Source organism: Epinephelus fuscoguttatus, linkage group LG18 (assembly GCF_011397635.1).
Source record: "Epinephelus fuscoguttatus linkage group LG18, E.fuscoguttatus.final_Chr_v1".
In the NCBI taxonomy this organism is placed as follows: domain Eukaryota; kingdom Metazoa; phylum Chordata; class Actinopteri; order Perciformes; family Serranidae; genus Epinephelus; species Epinephelus fuscoguttatus.
The window spans coordinates 26699701-26721650 of NC_064769.1; the positions used below are offsets into that span (position 1 = coordinate 26699701).

Below are 21950 nucleotides of genomic sequence, written 5' to 3' on the forward strand. Positions count from 1 at the left end.
TAGTTTGAATTTCTGTTCTTGAAGCTTGTACAAAAAGAACATATTTTATTATATAATGACTCATTTGCACATTTAACAGAAAACATTTCAGAAAACTTATACAAAAAAAAAAAAAACAGCTGGAAAAGTTGTGTGGTGATATCTAGAAGTTAAATTATTTTTTTAACGCTTACACCACATATCTTTAAAGCTCAAAATGAGTTTTTTGTCATACTCGGAGCCAGAAATCTCCACCTAAGTAGCATTTACAGGCACCAAACTTCCCAGTATTATTCCTATCTATATTCTGAAGGTTATTACATAGGGGTGTCTTCATATATTATTCATAGCCAGATTTATTAAACACTTTGTTCCTAAAACACGGCAAAATTTGATTTTTTATTTATTTTTTAATTTATTATTTACTTATTTTTTATGGGGGATGATAGTATTTTCTAAATTATAGAGTAATAAAAAGAGATATTCAAAATTCCCTGTGTAAAAAAAAAAAAAAAAGAGAGAAAAAAAAGACTGTAATATGTCGACAAAACAAAACAAGAATTTTGAACCTGACTTCATCCAAAAGTCAGATTTCTGTTCAGGAAATGTGTGCAAATTAATGCATTATTAATTAGATGATCTTTTTTGCATATTCAAACCTAAAATTAAATAATAGTAATTATCTTAATATAAGTAATTAACAAGCACACTTTGATCTTTATATCTATTAGTTAAGGTTTTACCCTCTTTATCTCCCCTTTAGGAAAGAACCAGTGGACTCTGGGCTGAGCCACAGACAGGGTCGAGAAGTTAGACAGTACTGAGAGGCAGACGAATACACCTTATAGACAGAGGGTTATTGGCTCATGAGGAATAACTAATGACCAAAGTAAATTGACAAAGTAGTCATGGTGGCATTTTTCATTAGCTCTCATATAAAAGAAGAAAGTATATTTATATATATTTCATCTTTAAATGACACGGTCAAAGACAGTATTGTCATGAAACACAACCCTAACATGAGTCCAAGGGATTATAGAGCCAAACCATCAGAAACTTAAAACAGGCTCAGACTACATCTGGACTTTAGAAGTTAGGACTTGACTCAGTGTTGTGTTTGTATCGACTGCAGAAAGAATCACAGCAGCTGTTTGTTTAAATAAAAACTCTCACCATCTTTTTTCTCTCTGTTTTCCAGGTGGGCTCGCACAGAGAAGACGGCAGCGGCGTGGGCGGTTTGCGCGGTGGACACTCGATGGCGGGTCAGGTGCCAGGGCCTCAGCTGCCCGTTCAATCGGCCACCTCGCCGGACCTCAACCAGCCCGACCCATACCGCGGTAAGACTCGCCATGCTTTGAAACAACCCTTACTTACACTGAGCATCCGACAGTGTACCGCTATCACCAAATCTGTGGGACACAGTTAGGATGTGCCGTCCTTCTGATCTTGTTAGTTAATTCTTATAGACATTTTCTGATTAATGCGTCACATTTTTTAGTATTTGCGTCACTTTACACACGAAAAAAGTAAATGTGTACACGTGTCCAGAGTCGCTGATGGACAAACTGCATCAGCATCTATTGTTTTTGGTCATGCGTGTGCGTTTCCACACAGAGAGAGGCTGGTATCCCATCGTGCACTTGTGCACACATACAACACACCACACGTTTCCAACACTACATAATATAATGATAATGAAAGAAAAAGTAATAAAAAGGGTGCAAAAGAGGAGATGAAAAGGAACATGAAAGGGGGAGAAAAGAAAAAGTGAATTTACAGAAGAAGATTAAGAGGAAAAACAAGTCCTGAAATAAAAAAAAATGTAGTGACAAGTACGAAGAAAACAGGCGGAAGAAGGAAGAGAGGACAATGACATGGAGGTAAATAAAGAGAAAGAGGAAAGACATACTCTGAAGATGAGAAGGAGGAAGCAGATAATCTCAAGACAGACAAAACTGAAAGGGAAGAGCAAGAATAAAGGATGACCAAAAAATGAAAGATGAACAACAAAAGAATTACAGATGCATTATAATAAAATGACAAAGGGAGAGTAGGAAATTAATGTAGATGAAAGAGAAATGACAGAAAAGGAAAAGAGTTACAGATGAAAGTGAAAACAAATAAAAGAAGAAGAAGGTGTTGATGAGGAAAGTATCCCAAAACGGGGATCAGGCACTTCACAAGCACGTGGAGTCACATCTCAGCTGGCAAGCCTTCGACTTCACCGCCCGAGTGGCAAAACGCCTAACGAGGAGGGGTAAATAAATATACAGTACGTGTGATATGAATATGGAGCAGGAGAAGTGTATATGAGCGCGCTGTGGAGCAAATTAGCCCTGAGCTCGTTTTTAAAGGCTGAAAATGAGTCTGCTGGCAGCAAAGTTCAGCCAGCGGCAGCCAGAGCCAAGTGTGTAATGAGGTGAGAGAGAGAGAAACACATACACACTCTCAGGCAGAAGTTGTTCCTCACTCCCACATCCGTTCACACACGTGCACGCGCAAACACACACACACATACTGAGGGTGTGTGTTGAGGCTGTAAATAGAGGGTATTAAAATGGTTTTGGCAGCAAACACTTCAAACTCAGTAGCAGAGCTGTGGTTTCCTCCTGTCTCCCTCTCTGTTTCATAATAATTACAAACAGTGAAGATTCATTTTTTATTAGTGTTTGTTTATATTTATATTACATTTATATATTTTATACTCAAACTGGTTCTATCTCTTTAGAGCAGGTTTGAGGATTTATTTTATTTTACTACATATAAGTAAATTCATATATTACAGACGTAACTTAAAGGGCTAGTTCCTCCAATATGGACGTCATTTCCTTTGAGACTCCGCTTCTCATTTTTTTAGTTAGTGAACTAGAATTGAATGTACTTTAACATTTGGAGGAAATGATGCAACTTGTGTGCCAACACATGTCAAGCAAACTGTGACTTTGGAAAGCCAAAAGATTTCATATTGGTGTTGTTTTTCCGCAGTCTTCCTGCAGCTGTTCCACAACTATACACCGAATATTTTAAAGCCCCTGAAAATGTGACTCTAAATCTTTGGCATTCCTCCATAACATTGCATGGCTGCGTAAACAACAGTATTAAAACACATTTCAGGTATTTTTTATTGACTTTTACAGTCAAAAACTCAACTATGGTTTAGGTTTTATCTGATTTGATTGACTCATACACAAACCCTTTAACAAGGTAGCAAATATTATATCAGAAATAATAAAAAAAAGTGGCTAATTACAAACATGTATATACTAGATATGTGCGTGATTAGTCGCTTTAATGATTAAACATCTCCCCCCCCCTCGCTCGTCAGCACCAGAAATATTAGTCGGTTAAACAAATTAGTGTTTTATTCATGGTCAAGGCCGCTTAACTGTCATGCAGCCGCCTGCCACTAGTGGGGGCTACAGAGCCGTCAGACAGCAGTCACCCTCCCTGTGGTAACGCTAGAGTAGACTGGAGTTTTAAAACAGCACGGTGGGAAATATGAGAGATGTCCTTGCGCAAAACCAGAACGGTTTGGCATTACTGTGATCTAGAAAAAAAAACAAGGTAGCATGTAGGCTGCGTCAGAAAAAACTGGTGTATAATCACTCGACTGGAGCAATGTGCAACCACATTCAACTCAAGCATTTGGATGTTAACTGATTTAATTATAATTTAGATGTTGTTCTATTAACTTTAAAGTGAACTGCTATTATTTTTGTTGGATAATCTGCAAGGTACAACATGCCCCACATTTCAAAGGCTATTCATTTATTTTAGTGGTTAACTTTTGGCTGAGTTGCCGTCATGTTCACATTCATACAGCGCAGGGCTCTTAATGCACACTATATTTTTGGGACAGTGTTTCAAATACTTAACAATAAATTGTGCTAAATTTTGACTGTTTTCTTTTTTTAGACTCATCGACTAGTCTTAATTAAAATTTTCGTTTAGTTGACAGGGAAATTAGTTGCCAAGAACATCCGTAGTATATACTATCCAAACCCCTGCACTCCCAAGTCCATACAGTTCAATCCCTGTATACTTCTAAGTTCACATTATTCACATGTCCTTCCCAGACAGAAGTTCATTGAACAATCACAATTAAATTCATGAATAACTCATTATTCATCAACAAATTGTCAAAATGATACGGTTAACATTTGCTTGGGAAGAATGAGAATGAGTAAATACAAAATAAAATTAACAGATAATAAGGAAAAATCAAACAAAAGTGCTCCCCCTATTAGGTTTTTGACTCTTACCGATATCTATTCATCCATTAGTAATCTATTGGCTGTCAGAGTGTCTATTACTGTACTTTTTCTGTTTGTCCCCTATTTTCTATTTAGCCCTCCCGCTGTTGTCACTTTTACAGAGTGAACACACTTCTGTCTTAAAATCGGCCTGGAGTTTGTATGAGGTTTGGCACTCGGACACAGCTGCAGAGACAGCCAGGAAATAATGTGTTGGAAGTTTAGGAGGAAGTGGAAAATCAGCATCGATTAAAACTGAAATTTATTTATTAACATTAGACCAATGTGCATGTAAAACTGAAAAACATGACTGAACCACCTGCAGTGACCTCAGGCTCTTAACGGATAGTTGAGCCAAAAATCAAAAACAGTTGCCTTTTGTTTGTTAGTTGCCGAGTGTTGGACATGTCAGAGACGACTGCATTCTCTCGAATATATTTGATGTTGGAGTAACCGGGTCAGGGTTTGTGGAAAGAGACATTGCTGTTGAGGTCTTTAAATGTGATTTTTTTTTTTTTTTTTGGCGCTTTGAGCACCAGGAGCCGAATGCCATTATGTTTGGAAAAATATGTATTTATTATTTTGGGGTAAAGTGTCCTTTTAAACTTCAGACAGAAACCAGATTAGACCACAGCAATTAAGACTCAGATTCAGACCGTTAATAAGTTGCCCTCTCCCCACCTCAAGTCTCCTCCAGTGCCAGTTTGTGTCTGTCTGGGTTCAATCAGACATTCGTACGCACAAAGTCACTTTTCACCGTTTTTAAATGCAGCTATTTATGCCCCAAACACACAGCAATTGTATGGAAAGAGACGCAGACACAAACCAAACACAGGCCGTCACTCAAAGCTGCACACAAAATGCCTCCAGTCAGGCAGACGGAGATTCAAAATGGCCGACAGTTGGTCGTGTGTGTGTGTGTGTGTGTGTGTGTGTGTGTGTGTGTGTGTGTGTGTGTACATGTGTGTGTGTGTGGGAACAGAGCACAGTGTTTTGTGTTGACTGAGAAGTTGGCAGCGTCCCAGTGACGGATCCATACAGGCGTCAAATAAAGACTGCTGTGTTCAGCTGAGGAGGGAGGCAGATAGAGGGTACAGAGGCTTTACGTTTGCACCACAACTCTCCCCTGCTGCCGCCTTGAAGGTTGACTGGTGAATTAGCTGTGGTCAGATGGGCCTAATGCTGCGTTCACACTAAGAAGAGCAGGAAACCCTCACATCCTTTTAACAACTGCTTCACTAAACTCGGCGTTTAATCAAAATAACCGCTGTTTTATAATTTAATTGTACTCACAGTTGTGACACAGACACAGAAAAGTGTGTAGCTTCTTTTTAATAAGCTGAATTGATTGTATCGCCTTTACACTACCTGTCACATTCATCCATTTACACACATTCACACACTGGTGGTCAAGGCTACCATACAAGGTGCCACCTGATACTCACTAACCATTCATGCCCACTTGCACACCGATGGAACAGCCATTGGGAGCAATTTGGGGTTCAGTATCTTGCCCAAGGATACTTAGACATGCAGACCGGAGCAGTTGGGGATCTACCTTTGAGCCACAGTCGGTTCTTATGCTTAGTAGAAGATGCTGTTGTCAAGTTATTGATATGTCTGACTTGGAATTGCAACTAAGAAGCTCAGATATTCATAAAAACACTAACGCAACATAATGCTCACACACCATCTAATCAGTTTAAATAAGGTAGATTTTTATTTGTGTTTTTGTTACTGCTCCTTGAAGCCAAAAGTGTGAATTAAGTAGGAAATATCAACATCGACAACCTTCACTACTGTTGCCCCATCCATCCACCTCCTCCCAAGACCTTTTTCAATTGTCTAAAAACGTCACACTACTTTGGCCTGCTGTGCTTAGGGAGCACAGTAATCACTCTAACCACCACAGGCACTCACTTGTCAGGGTTGTCAAAGGCTATTAGAAACGTTCAAAGCAATGACCAAGACTGTGACTGTGCAGGATGGTTGTGGATTTTTCACTCAACTTGAAACATTTTCAGCTCTCATGAACATGTCTTGAATTATCACCACCTGGTGTAAACTTGTCTCTTTAAAGACCCCCTCCAGTGAAAATCAAGTTAACATTTTTATCATGTCCATACAGTGTCTTTTATGTTACAATACATATCATGAGTGAAACAAGCTGTTAACGCCATGACTGAGAATATCTGCTTTTGAACTGCAGTGTACCAGTGACAGTCTCAAAAATACGGATTCAGACAGCCAGGGTTTCATACATCACAAACCTAATGAACCAATCCCATCTATTTGGGGGGGTGGGGCTTTCCATATCATTAGCATAATGCAGCGAAACAAGGGATATTGGGGAGAAGCCAGGTGTATCTTCATTACTGTATACTGCAAGCTAAGTTTCACAATCTTCAAAAGATAGCACAGATGTGTATATATACATGTTATGTGTAATAACAGTGTGACAATATGAACACACTGTAACATTGTAACATTGTTGTATGTTTCACCCCCACCAACACAGTGTCAGCCACTTCCCGTTTGTTAGCTAACAAGCTAACAAACAACATAAACAAATGAAAACAAGTGTAAATTCTCGCATACACAAAACCCACAAACTATCGAGTGTGACTGAACTCGATTTTACATCATACTTAATATGAAAAGTATGTTAGTATGTAATTCCCAACACAGCCTTGGTCTGACTGAGGCTCAAATATGTATGACTGAATCTCTCTGTTTCCTCTAATGCTAATGCTAATGCTAATGCTAGCGGTTTTGATGTGCACTGTTCTTTCACTGGTTAACCTAGCAGAAGCAGCAGTGGTGGGTGGGGCACAAGGCCAGAACCAAAATTTTTTCAATGAGGGAGAAAGAGTGGATCTGCCTCCACTCCCTTTTTAAAGTTTTTTTTTTTATGTGGGTTAACAGTGTTAAATAAAATATTAATAACATGTTTGAAGTGGGACTTTAACTCTGAAAACAACTTAAGATGTGTCATGGTGCCTTTACAATCATTAAAAAACTTTTCTGGGGTTGACTGCAGAGTATTTCAAGTCAGTTTAAGTCAATTTTACATGAAGTGGTTGGCAAAGTTGAATTATTTTAGAAAGTGACAGACAGTGTCAGAGTCAGACCACATAATGACAAGTAGTCATTTATTTCATTTATCCATGTACACCTTCTAACCCCTCCTCTCTTTTCTCCCCCCATTCCTCCAGCAGCTCTGTCCGGAGGCCTCCAGGGCCAGAGCACCTCCTCCGTCAGCTCTGAGATCAAGTCTGAGGACGAGGGGGACGAGAACCTCCTGCAGGACACGAAATCCCTGGATCCGAAGAAGGAGGACGTAGACAGCAAGGACCTTAAATCAATTGAGAGGTTAAGATCTAGGTTAGCCACCTCTCAGACGTCTGCTTCCATCAAACCCCTCAGCTGGGCTGGGATACGCGTTGTCCTAAAACACCCACATGCTCAGAGACCTTCCTTGTTCAAAGTGCTGTTGATAGACAAAGCTCTCCAGGAAACAGGAAGTGGTCAGGATGTTGAATGGGATTTTGTACAAAGTTTTTGGCTCTTTTATCTCTGGATAGGAAACCAAGAAAAGTCGTCATTTTCTGGAGAAATCTTGAGAGATTTACATATTTGATCATGTGGCATGACTTTAACATCTCATGGAGTATTCTTAGAGTGTGCCATAGTTACGTCTTCCACCACTGGCCAGCCACTACAAATCAATGTTCAGCTGAGGTCAGATGCTCTAATAAGTCATAAAGATAGGGGGAGGGGACACAAGGAAGGACTGCACGCTGTGAGTGTTTTGGGAACCAGCCTCTGGACTTTGATGAAGTGACCAAGTGTGATGAGAAGCAGCTAAATACATCCGTTAATACAGAGACCTCTTGTCTGCGTTGACCAGGTATCTCTCTCTTTTAACACGTTGATCTTTCTGAGACATGAAAGTAACATAAAGCCAAAGAGAGGTTCCTGGTTGACATGCAGCTCCCAGTTGATCCCGTCAGTCTCTCCATGGTCTTGGGCCTGGTTTTAACTGTTTCTCACACAACAGAGTAGAGCCCACTGTCAGTATTCTCAAAGGAGTGCTGTCTGACATTCAGAGCTGGGGAATCAACACCAACAGAGACACTGAAGATGAATTTTCTTTCTGTTGTTGAGAAACTGGAAGCCGTAAAAAAAGGTTTTAATATAATTTAAAGGACAAAAACGTTTGAAACCTTCTCATTATATGAATCCAGATACGTTTCAAGTAAAAAATCAAAAGTGCTGATTTTGGTCATGGTGTTGATTTCCCATCCTGGATGTAGCTGAGCAGCCTTCACCCCTCCAACAATGTTTTTCACCTGGAGGATGACTCAAATCAGAAACTTCTGAAACCCAGACCCAGACAATGTATAGTACATGACAGTGGCGGTCATGATGATGATGATGATGATGCAAATGGTTTTAAGATGATAAAAAATGTTGCCTGTGCTGTGTTGCAGGGTTTGGGAACATATCGTTATGTGAGCCAGCGAACTTGTTGGCAGCTGCTTATCTTACACCTTATCTTATAAAGGTCAAGTGTCTAGAATTAAGTGTCAAATAGTGTCAGGTTGCAACAGTACACCCAACTGAAACTCAACAACTATGGTGGCCTATGCAAAAATGCAAGTGGCCCTTTCTAGAGCCAGTGCTTGGTTTGTCGGTTCCGGGCTACTTTAGAAACAACATGGCAGATTCTGTGGCAGAGGACGTGCTCTCTATGTAAATATAAAGGCCTCATTCTAAGGTAACGAAAACACAACAATTCTTAGTTTCAAGTGATCATACACTAGGAAAAAAACATACTTCACTCAGGAACACTTAATCAAAGAAAACTTTATTTCCATTTGCAGTATTATATTTGGCGGCCTCTCTGCCCTTCCACGCGCCTAGATGGAGAGCCTAAGGCAGAGAGAGCACACCTGTCTGCCCTTCGACGTGCAAACACGGAAAGCCTGAGGCAGAGAGAGCACACCTCCTGCCCTTCCATGCGCATACATTGAAAGCCTAAGGCAGGGAGATCAACAGCAGAGACCCCCCGGGAACAGAACAGAGCAGCATCAGTGACAAACAGAAATGACATTGATAAGTGAGACACAGCATGAAAAGGAGGAGCTGGGGTGGAGGCAGGTTGCAAAGTAGGAAGCAGGAAGCAGCAACAGTAGGCAGACCAGAGCAGTTTAAATAGGGCGCCCTGAATGAGATTCGCCAATTGGTTATATAGAAAGGAATCATGTGATCTATTAGCTGACTCCCCTCCATCGATCAGCTGCTCCATCAGTTGATTGAGCTGTTTGAGATCAGCTGACATTGTGTACTACGTGAACTAACGTTATGCTCAATTTATGAATTTTATATAACTTTTATGCCAATATACCCCCCTAAATCCTACACACTGGACCTTTATACCTGCAGTGGTAAATTTTGTCTTCCCCCTCACGCAGTGAAAATACACAAACACTGTTGATGTGTGGTTATGATGTATGCCTGCAGGTGAGCTGGCCTCATCTCCCAGGCCCCCAGGAGGGCTCTCTTTGAGTCTTTTTTTTTTACTTTAATCCTTCCTCTGAATGCTGAGGGGTTTTTTTTATCTTGCCTGAGAATCATCATGTTTTAAGTTTTCTTCAGTACCAAAGCAATACAGTGATAGTTGCCTTTACATTCCATGGGTACATGGCAAACAGGACCTGATAATAGCTAATTTGGCATACTTTTATTGGTGCCAATTTGCCAAAATGCAAACAAAATATGGGCTAAAAATACAGTGCTCAAGAGGAAATATCAGTACATACCTGCAGCTGACATCATAGCAGCACATTTGATGAGTTCTTGCTCTTCTGGTGGCTTAAATTCATTTTTAAATTTCACACAGAATAAAAAAGAAGAACAAGGAAGTCTCTCACTTAAAAATACAAGGATGTTGCTCAGGAAGAGATTTAAATTACAGGAAGACAAGGGACTTCAAAGGATGATTCCTTATTCTAAATTCTGCACTAAACAAAATACATAAAGTTTCAGTTATTTCCTCAAACAACTTCTTAATGTGATCGTACATCATGTTTTTCATCCTCCACCTGTTTGTCTAGAAGTGTATCTTCTTTTTCTTGTTTTTCACATTGTATTTTCAGTGAACTCACCAACATCACTGTGTAAACAAACAACTGCTGCTGATAACTGTGGCAGACTTTAAAAATACCCAGAATGCAGCACATGATGTTTGTTCCCAAACCCTTGTTCCTTGTTATTTGGTCACGTAATGAATCATCTTGTAAAGGTCAGCAACAAACGCCATACTGCAGGTTTGTATTTATATGAGCCTCCACACTGAAATATAAACTGAGCCTTTCTCCTCAAATCCTCCTCTCCCTCCTCCTCTCCTACCCTTATTCCCCTGCTTCCTCTTCCCTTGGTCACCGTAGCAACAATGACGATGAGGACCTATCTCCGGAGCAGAAGATGGAGAGAGAGAGGGAACGGAGGATGGCCAACAATGCGCGGGAGCGTCTGCGCGTCCGCGACATCAACGAAGCGTTCAAGGAGCTGGGCAGGATGGTGCAGCTGCACCTGAAGAGCGACAAACCTCAGACCAAGTTACTGATCCTGCATCAGGCCGTGGCCGTCATCCTCAGTCTGGAGCAACAAGTCCGAGGTCAGTTTCATATAAACACGTGACCTTTGACCTCAGTAACTAAATGTATAAACCACAGATACTGCATCAGCTTAGTTTGTTTTTATCTACATCTTATAGAATGATTTTATACTTATTTGTTTATTTATTTATGGACAAAATGAAGAAACTATAAGGCCACTTTATATTTAAACATTATACAAAGTTATGAACCTGGATAATTAATGATTCTACTGACCAAAATCTGGTTTGTGGTCATTTGATTTTAGGTTAATTTGTGTTAATTTAATCAAGGAAAGGACAGAATAACAAAGATGACCACTGTTCTTTGAACTTTTTTTGATTGTAGACATTATTCTGGTCTTTGAAATTTAAAAAAAAACAAAAAAAAAAACATTAGTTTAGTCTGCAATACAGCGTGATAATTTATAAATATACAAACATGGAGAAAATGTGTGATTTACCTATTCAGTTCTATTTTGTATGCTGTAAGCAATTGTGGCTGCAGTGACATTGGGATCATAAAAGATAAAGCAAGTAATATTTTAAATTTGTAATTTCTAGTTAAAAAATCTAAAATGTTCCTATTTTCTAACTTAAAAACTACTTAAGGGGAAATTTAAGGTGGAAATCTGGGTTCAAGAGGTCAACCTGAATTTGCAACCCATGTAGTGCTCTGAGAGCTCCAGGAGAGGGCAGCAGTGGCACCTGTTGATTGTGTTCAACCTGGCTGAAGTTTTTGCCTTCAGTCTCACTGCTGACTTAGTGACTCAGCAAAAAGAAATACCTCTCTAAAAAAAAAAACGCACACAGAGACATAAAACAAAGTGTGGAAACATTTTTACAGATATAAAACACCAGAAATCATAATAACCTCTCCACTCTCTCCTTCTGTCCAGAGCGAAACCTGAACCCCAAGGCGGCCTGTCTGAAGCGTCGCGAGGAGGAGAAGGTCACCGTGTCATCGGACGGGGCTCCCCTCTCACTGGCCGCCGCACACCACGCCGCCGCCGCCATGGGCGACGGGTCGAACCCCTTGGGACAAATGTAAAACGCAGCAACATCTCCTCCCCCCTGATGGTCAGAAGATTTCACTTATAAACTAATCTGCTGTTGTACCTTTAACTCAAACCAAAGAATTGGAATTCAGAAACCAGAAACCAATCCAGAAACTTCAAGCAAACATTTTACAAATCACTTGCCATGAAATTTAAAATACGTGGCAAACTAAACATGCCTCCATTGAAAATAAGTTTTGGCTCCCATGAAAAAATTGGAAAAGTGTAATGCTTTCAACATCGAAAGCTGCCTCAAATATGGACAAGTTGTCATTCAGCCATCAGTTGTCTGATATGATTAACGTGGCCTCTGTGTACCTTTTAACCATTTGTTTCCTGCAGATTAGAATTATAGCAACTGTAACAAAAAATATGATTTAAGAGAAACAGTCAGTTTATCCACATTCTCTTTATATCTTCAAACCAAAATATGTATTGATTAGTTTTATTGGCTATAGGTACACTAAGCCGGTCAGTACAATGTTGGTAAAGAAATCAAGACTTCTTATGTAATGTTCATCTTTGAAATTAAAAGTTACTTATTCATTCAATCAGATGTTAATGATTACATACAGGTTTAAAGGGACAGTTCACCCCAAAATCAAAAGACCTGTTTTTCCTCATACCTGTAGTGCTGTTTATTAGATTAGATTGTTTTGCTGTGAGTTGCAGAGTGTTGGAGATATCGGCCGTAGAGACGTCTGTCTTTTTTTCGATATAATAGAACTAGATGGCACTCAGCTTGTGTCGCTCCAAGTGCCATGAAAATACGTTTGAAAAGCTCAACAGCAGTGTCTCTTTGGAGAAATCATGACCTGGTTATTTAAGATAATCCACAGACTTTGTTGCTTGCAGTTTCATGGAGGAACTATTTTCTTTCTACCAAACTACACCTGCCAACCGTATCACCACGCGGAAGGAAGTGTGCATCTACTCTTGGACGAGAGGCTCATGCAAGATGTAAACATCTCGCTTCTAGTTTGGTAGAAAGAAAATAGTTCCTACATGAAAACTGTTAAAAACAAGGTCTGTGGATTATTTTGAGTATCCAGGTCATGATTTCTGGAAAGAGACGTTGCTATTGAGTGTTTCAAATTAATTTTTTGGCACTTTGAGTGCCACAAGCCGAGTGCCATCTAGTTCCATTTTACTGGAGAGAAGGCAGACACCTCTATGATTGATAGCTCCAACATTCAGCAACTCATGCCAAAATAATCTAGACTGATAAATAGCACTACAGGTAAGACGAAAAAAATTGTATTTTGATTTGGGGTGAACTGTCCCTTTAAGTTAACACACCAGTTTTAAACCAGTTTGCTCAGTGGTAACCATTCCAAACTTTAAATTCTCTGATGATTGATTTTTGTTTTTGTCTTGTGACTTTAAACCGAACAAACAGAATTCACATATTACTTTTCTACTCTCACCCTAATGCAGGAAAAAAGGCTAAAACTTACACAGACAACATGCAGACCAAATGCCATTTATGTCAAATTTCTACCATTATTTGAATGAATTTGGAGAAATGCGTCGTTCGGTTCCTGACAGTTAATGTCTGGCAGAGCTGATATTTCAGCTGGCGAAAAAACAGAGGCCAGAACTTGAGTTTCTGTCTGGTCTGGGTACATTTTAACAACAGATTGGCAGTAAGTGTGATTTTAATGTGTGACTGTGTATGTTTGTCGTTGCTCTTTGCTCTACAACTTTGTTTTCTTTGTTTGCATGTTGAATCATGGAACAGGTTCACTACCTTACTTCCTAATGTTCTGAGGTCATACGGTACCAAAGGTCCTTGATAAGGAGCAGGAGTGCCCTAACAGTTTCTTATCTCCAGAAGCTTTACAGTGAAAGAATTGAAGTAATGTCGTTTCTTTGTTATTTATACACTGCCGGTTTGTGCAGGTGAACGTTGCCCAGCACATTAACAACCTTGTCAAGTTTTAAGTACAAGGAAAAGGACCAAAAACACCCAGATTTTAAGGGGTTATTATGAGTTGCTTGCTGCAAGGAAGAGTCCTGAATAAAACAGGACCCATTATTAAATACATACAGATCTTTTAGTGAATGAAGCCACACGCATGATAATTATATCTAGGCACAAAGTCGAACGGACATCTCGGAACACGTCTGCTTTTGTCTGATGACAATAAGCATCTGGGGCAATGGCCAATACCTCGGGAGATCCGGTGTAGCCAGCGGATATCGGAGCCGAAACTTCTTTTTCCATGCGCTGGTCATTTTGGCCAATATCTGCGGGCAGATATGTGCATATGCAGATGCATATACATTTTTTAAAAGGATGAGATATAAAGCTAGAAATAGCTGCATTACCATTGCATGTTTACATGCCACTCAAACGTGATTGGTACATAATACTTCTACTACAGACGGAAACCAGAATGCTTCCGATACCAAAATTTTGTCCCATTGCCTACAGATTCTGCATACATATGCAGATATCTGTTTATAGAGATTAATACAGAGGTAAAGACCACACCCATTACAACTGGGGATGGTCTGTTTTACTTGTGACCACCTACAGCAGTGATGTAGCATTGTACTAGAGTGCACCGCTACATCACAATCATTGTTAGCATTCCGGCTGATCATTTTCAGATCATCCATCATATTTTAGAGTTTGCGTCAGGCGTCTGTATCTACACCTTTTATAAGTACTACTGACCAGAACATGAATATTCATGGTCGCCAGAGGATGAATACTATTCATTTAGTGAGCACAGGCCTTTCCTCTGGCATCAATATCAGGCTGAAGAAACGAAATACCAAATTTCTGGATAACATTTAGCCCCAATAGATTTTTGGAGAACGTTCATGCTCCCCAGAACATGAACTCTTTTTATTTTGACACTCTATGAGCATTTCCTTACTTCCAATATTGTTGTGGGGTGACGTAAATACTGCTACCACTAGGGGCCAGTATTACTGCTTTACAGTTAATTTTATTTTTTTTATGTGCGTGTACAGTGTGTACATGTCTCTCCTAATCCCCCTTTATTTTTCCTCTTGGTCTCTCCAGGTCCAAGGTGCCAGAGTTCATCAAGATGATGAGTGACCACTTCCTCTGACGGCGTTTCCATGACAACCCAGCAATCGATCAACCCTGTCGTTGCTTCAGCCTGACCAATCAGATTCTCTGGATCTTCGGCCCGACCAATCAGATCGGCCTCTTTCTCTCCTCTCGTCTGTCTCTGATCCTCCTCTTCACCTTCGTCTCCTTCTTCTGTCGAGAACACGAACTGCAGAGTCACATTAGTCGCTTTTGTCACTTTGCATCTCCAGCCGAAGTGAACTGGATGCTACTTTGTGGAGACGTTAAATGGCCGCTGTAACATGGCTGCTACAAAGTGGCAGTTTGTGGGAGCTTTTGACACAAAGTGACAGCAATGGACAAAAGTCTTTGGAATCACATCATCCAAGAAATTCTTCTTCTTGTACTACTTGTTTTATCAGCATTCCCAGTTTTAAAGAACAAAAGGGTTCTATATATAGTATATATATATGAGAAAAGGAAAAAATGACAAAAAAACTTGTTAAAAAAGTGCAACTGGACGCGGGCAGTGAGGAGGGTATGGGTTGGGAAGGGTTGTTCAGAACGGCGCAAAACATATCACGAAGTGTTTAAAGAGGTTTTTTTCTGTTTTTTGTTTTTTTAAGCAACATTGCGCAGCTGTTGTTGAATGCAGCTTCAGCGCGTCTCTGACTGAATGGCAATCTAACGCCACACTGTGGATGAAGCTGTGCCTGATCTCCTCTTGGATGCAAACCAGTCAGATAGATACACACGGAGAAGCAAAGCAAACAAAACAACAAAAAGAACAGGAAAATTCCAGGAAGTATCATGGAAGCAAGCTGCCCATTCATACATCCCCTTACAAACCGCACATTTTCACATATTAAAGTATGAATTAAAATGAAGATTTTAGGTGCTTGATATGCCGAGTCATTTGAACAAAAATTTAGTTCATAAACGCTTTTTGACTATCATAGATGCCTAGAAAGAAACGGGGCTAAACAGGAAAAACAGGGGCAACTCGTTCTTCCCCTTCTAATGCATTCCCTCTTAACCTGCAAACATTTACAGTAGATTGTCAGTGTTATAAAAATCTGAACATGTTTCTGTATTTTTATTAGTGTTTTATGCTCATAGCCATGTTGACTTTGTTAACAAGTGTCAAAATTGTACAAACTGCTAATTTCTTTGTGTGATCACAAATACAAACACCTGGACAGTTGTACCCAAACAGCCCGTGTGTATCTACTGGGAGGAAGAGAATACCTAAGGAATCAATCAGTTAATCAATCAATCAATCAGTGAGTGACTCCAGATGGACTGGGGTGTTTAAAATTTGAAGGTAGAGGAATTACAGAAGAAAAACATGAAGGACGAATCATGCAGTAATGAAAAAGTGTACTTCTAAATGCGGCAGGAAAGAAAGACTTTTCTCGACATCTTCATTTGAGATTGTTGTTTTGGGTTTGTAGTGCAGATGCACAAGAGACGACAGAAAGAAAGAGCTCTAGCAAACATCCCAAACCAGAGTCCATTGTCAAATGTTTGTCAGCGTGGGCAGAGCAAGCAGAGTTCAAAAAGGTGCCCAAGCCTTTGCCGTAATCGAAGGATTTCTGGACAGGTGGTTGAGAGGATGGACAGATGATAGAAATGCTGGATGGATGGATGGCTGATGAGAGGGAAGAGGATCGGGCTGAGCACTGAAGTGAATTCTATTCCACGTTTAGCACATTCCCTGAATCACGATGGCTCTACTTGAAATGAGTTCTCCGGACATCCCGAAGGCCTAGAGTAGAGTTTTGCAAGTCATGTAAGGTTAAGGAGAAAAGATTTAACATCCTGAGGAGCTAGAGATTGAGGGAGAGGAGAAGAAACAGAGAATCTAGAGGTCTAAATGATGATGCTATGGGGGAACCAAGGGAACAATCATCAGGGTGAAAGGTGTATAATTTTCTTCTGGGGGCCAAGCAGCAGTTGTCAAAGCATTCCTGTGTTGGATTCAGTGGATTCCTTCATTTCCTGGTTTAATATTTGGCTGATCATAACCCTAAACCTCAACCTTAGACTTATCCTCTGCTCTGAATACCAACCTTGGGGGACTTTCTGATTGACCTTTGCTGTCAGATGTAGTTGAGGTGTCTGTTGTTGGGACCATTGGCTGGTTCAAATTTTAATTGGCCTTGAAATCTTTTGCTTGATGAAGCTGCAGTGATGTCTGGCAAGATTTCAAACACTGTCTACTTGGTGCTGGTGCAATGCATTGCATCACAGTAACCTCTGTATACAGCTATCTGCACATAAATGTAGAATCTGTAGGCTACAGGATAAGATTTTGGTAATGGAAGCATTCTTCCGATACCAGCTTCCGTCTAGTAGTACTGACGGGATATGTTTGAGCAGCCAGTAAACAGTCCATGTGGAGAGACAGAACGTATTGGCCAAAAGGCAGTTTCAGAACGCATTGGGTGTCTTCTGACAACAATTTAGCTTTATGTAAGCTTTTTTTTTTAATGTATCTGTATTCATATGCAGATATGTGTTTATAGAGATTAACTGAAAAGACCAGTACATAGAAGATGAAGTCTTGGCCAAGAAATCTGCTTGCTCCAAAACATCTCCCAAAATATTGGTCGTTGCCCCTAGAGGCTTAGTGTCGTCACACCGATAGTCAATGGCCGATTAGCATTATAGAGACAAGAGACTTAAATCTAATCAGGAGTCTGCAGTCCCACTGGGTTCTCGTTAGTTAAGAGCACTATCTGGACTAGTTGGGACAGGAAAACCAAAACATCAGTAGTGGAGAGGAGTCATAATGTGACTGTTCCAAGGTACCTAGATCAGCTATACTTGCAGCTGAATGATGGCACAGTTGGTGTTTCTGTGCCAGAGGACCAAATGTTAGCAGACTCTGGATCATAAATTACATGCCTCCCAGATTAGGCTAGGTTTTAGGGTTTCAGACTGGCAGCACTCGCGGCCAGTCTTGGCCCCCAGAATATAACCAATGTGTCATTTGTCATGAGTCTGGCATGAGTCCACCAGCCTGACGAAGGGTTCAGACATTTTGATCATCTTGGTTTGCTCAATATAAATGTAAATTCAAAACATCTGAGGCAAGTCCAATCCACAAGCCCAAGCACTAATATGTTACTTTAGAATTTGACAGTGCTGCCTCTTGTTCTTTGACTTGCCAAGGTTTCTTGGGTAGAAGTTCAATCGAAGGATCAGGACAAGGTGGGGCTGATAGTGACAAAAGTCATGAGCGTGACCAGGTGAGAACTGGAACAAATGAATCAGGACCGGATAGATCAGAAAGAAATCCTTATTGCATTGCTATCCATCAAGGTCTACTTTGTGGCAATAGGTGAAAGTAATTGGAATATCTGCAAGAACGTCCATCGTTTTGTGGTGTCAATCTGAAAGTCCCCTTTTGCCCTCACTCCAGTTTGAACCCTCCTCTGTCCAGGCCTATGTTTAATCCCCAGCCCTAGTTCTGTCTTCTCTGCTGACCCTAGCCTTATGAGCCCTACACCAGAGCCCTAGCCCCTCTTCCCAGCCTCTTGTCCCACCTAAGCGGTCCCACAGATGCAATTTGAACATTCACACTTCTACCAATGTGCCTTTTTAGAGTTCATATCATTCGAGTTGCCAGAGGAGGACATTTACCTGGTCTTTTAATAGGATGCAAGCTTAGGGAAACCTGTTCTTAGTCGTTAGGTTCTATGCAGTCAGGTTTTTTACCAGACCTGGGAATTTAAAAAAAGCTAAAAAGGAAAAAAAAGTATTTTTTGGATAAAAAAAAAAAAAAAAGAAACTGTATTTAATGTACTGTACGCTTATATGTAAGTAGACAACGTGTTCTGGCTTTGAGCCACTGAGACAGACGCTTGATTTAGCAAAACAAGCCCCCATCCCAGTCCTCCCTCCCCAAGTTCTCCATAACCCCCAACCCATCCTGTTTCAAGCCCCAGCCCTGTTACCATGGTGAACAATGCGTCTCTTCTTGTATTATAGCTTATCAGCTTTTTATCAATATTTGATCGGCTTGTCCGTAAGCCAATGTAGTCTTCAGTACAAAGTGTGTGGTTGTATGTTGTAAAACAGATTTGCTTTTTTTTCTCTCTCTCTCTCTCTTTTTTAAGAAGAATCTTTTCGCTTATTACTTTTTCTTTGTCTGTTCTGGTTTACATGTCTATTATAGAAAATGTAAAAAAAAACAAAAACAAAACAAAAACAAAAAACAACACAATTCGTTAGCCGACAGCATTGTTCTCTGTCGGTGGTCATTTTGACGCGGTTAAAATCCTACCCAATCAACAGGAAGGCACGGAAACTGGAAAAGAATCTATTTGAATAAATCAATCTATATATAAATGTACAAAAAAGTATATACGATATATAAGGAGGGTGCCATTTTCTGTTATTTTTTTATTTTCTGTTGCAAAGGAGTGTTTGCTTGGGGAGGAATTATTTTCTCAAAGACTGAACTGGCAGAAGTTGGCAAGGCCCCTCAGTGTTATAACTTTTCAACTGACTTTGTTGTGTTCTCTGTTGTTGCTATGACAACACCCTCTGACTAGTATGGCACCCCGCGCAGGACAAAATGGGACTGGAGTTCCAGCAGCTCCATTCACTGCTATCTATCCAAGGCAACAACACACAGACGTTTGTAAATTGTATGCAACAAAATGGCAAACTTTACCATTATTTTGAAATTGTGTATGTAAAAGTTATATTTTTACATGTAGACTGTTGTTATTTTGTGTTTTAGAAATATGTTGTATCGGTTTTTTTGTTAAAATATGAAAAAGTAAAATTCAGTGTGTGTTGAAAAAATGTGTCACATTGAAAATGTAGTGAGGTCAAAAGTTCAGAATCATTTTTTCTTTTTTAATTTTTCAACATTATGTTTATATCTGTGGGGGAACATTTTTGAGGGTTTGTGGGAGGAATCAGAAATCATAAAAGATATATGATATTTGTTTAATTCTCCATGCCTCATGACATTACCATTTTTAATTGTATTTTTTGCAGAGAAATGTGTAAATAGTCATAAAACATTTTCTGTGGGGTTTCTGTGGGGTGAGGACTTGCCAGTGAGAGGCGACGATGATGATGAACTTGTTTTGTTTTTTAGTGAGGTCGTATTCGTCCAGTTACAGTAGCCAGGTGCCAACTTTTGGTTTCGGTCAGTGGTGGTCAGTACTGTTTGTGGTTTTGGTTGCTGACCATCTGAAGTGTAAGTCAAATTGTTGTCTTTGCTTCCACATAAAAAAATCACTCGTGTCAGAGTCGGCATTGGGCTTTTTTTTTGTTTGTTTGTTTTTTTGTTTTTGTGAAGAATTTATTTTGACTTTCAAGGAGGAAAAACAAGCTTTTACAACTGCCTGTTGTGATAATTGCTATTCTTAGGGAAAGTGCAAATGCAAATTTATAAAGATGCAGAATATTGTAACCTTAAAAATTCTTGATTTCATTATGTTCACGCATTTCCAAATTCAAAATTTATAATAAAGACAATTTGGTTATAACATAACACACACCTTTTTCCAAAAAAAAAAAAAATTTCAAAAATTTTCTGTTTACTTACATAAATTATGTCAGAAATTTAACCAAGATACCCGAAGAGAGTTCACAGATTTAATTCATTTTGGTTCTACCTGGTGGCTTTGGGCTGGCTCTGACTCCTGTGCATTTATTTTCTTCAAAATGGGTTGTAAATGTTGATTATATGAAACACCCTCAGCACCTGATTCCAGATTAATATATGAAAATTTTGTAAAAGATTGGAGTGTCACTAATATAAAAAAAAGCAGGTCGTCAGCAAACAATCTTATCAGCTATTTCCCCAAAAAGATATCAGATTGATTGTGTGCAAGGCAGTTTCAGTCATTTGTTTTTTAGTGTTTGCCATTAAAATTGAGCTTTTTGTCAAAAGGAACAGCTGCTTTGAATCGGACCTAGGTGAAACACTAGGATTGAATCTGTCAGTGTAAGTGCTAAATGTATTTTTTACGTAATGTTACTTTTGCTATGCTTCATTTCATATTTTCTCTTTGTTGTATAATCAAGTCATCTCCCGAATTACAGTATCTTCATTTTTATGTTACCCCTGATGTTTCTATTAGCCAAAATGTTAACTTTTTCTTTTCCCTCCTTGTTGTACATACACACCTCATTTCTCTTTTTCAGTGACTGTGCCATGAGCTTTGTAATCTGTTACTCTGTACCAGTTTTACTGCAATAATGAGTTGAATTCAAAATGGCCACTCCTGTCCTTTGTTTTCCCAGAAATGTTTGAGACAAGAAGCGTTTATCTCTTTTCTTCTGTTAGCTAGCCCCATTTAAATGAACAAATACACTTGAGTATACTACAGACACGAGCAAGAACCAACAAGTTTGAAATGTGGTACATTTTTATAATACTAAATTTAATTTGTATTTTTTTTTTTTTTTTCCAAGGCAAAACAACTAAAAACATTTTAAACAGTTTATACAAATGACCAGTATTGATATTAACATGGCATTTCTTTTGCAGAAACGTATTATTGATTCCTGCGAAAGAAATGACAAAATTAACATCAAGCCTTTTTTCATGTCTTTAATCTCTACAGAAAAGTTTAAGTCATGCAAATGTCCACTGCCAGATGAGAAAAACTATTTCAAACTCCTGCCAATATTTTAAATCTCTTTTTGCTGAGTATTTCACGTAATACATTGAATATTTTTACAGTTTCATATTCATATAATTCCATAGAAATGATCTATACTCAAGTGCATGTCTTACACTCTGAAAACTCAGACTGAATCAAAATTGTCAAATCTCATTAGTATTTTAGTTTTCATGAAGTTGTGCTGACAAAGGTGAAATTGAGATAACTTTAATTTTACAGGTTTACAGGTAATTTTAAAATTCCCAAGGGGCCTGCCATGAAAGGAAATACAAAGAAAATAATACTTACAAGAGA

The 21950-nt window shown here is 39.3% G+C and overlaps 1 protein-coding gene across 16 annotated transcripts in view; it reads left to right on the forward strand.

Annotated features, from left to right (window-relative positions):
• The window catches only part of LOC125878605 (transcription factor 4-like), a 306833-nt gene extending 285582 nt beyond the window's left edge, over nt 1-21251 (forward strand). For 6 of the 16 annotated variants that reach the window (XM_049559908.1, XM_049559898.1, XM_049559904.1 and 3 more), the window contains 5 exons: nt 1178-1316; nt 7448-7616; nt 10685-10914; nt 11793-11940; nt 14989-21251. In XM_049559908.1, the coding sequence (XP_049415865.1) occupies nt 1178-1316; nt 7448-7616; nt 10685-10914; nt 11793-11940; nt 14989-15037 (735 nt within the window). In that variant the 3' untranslated portion in view covers nt 15038-21251. Of the gene's footprint in view, nt 1-1177; nt 1317-7447; nt 7617-10684; nt 10915-11792; nt 11974-14988 lie in introns of all 16 variants that reach the window. The other 10 variants (XM_049559899.1, XM_049559915.1, XM_049559910.1 and 7 more) reach the window with 6 other exon arrangements.
• The last annotated feature ends 699 nt before the right edge of the window (nt 21252-21950 follow it).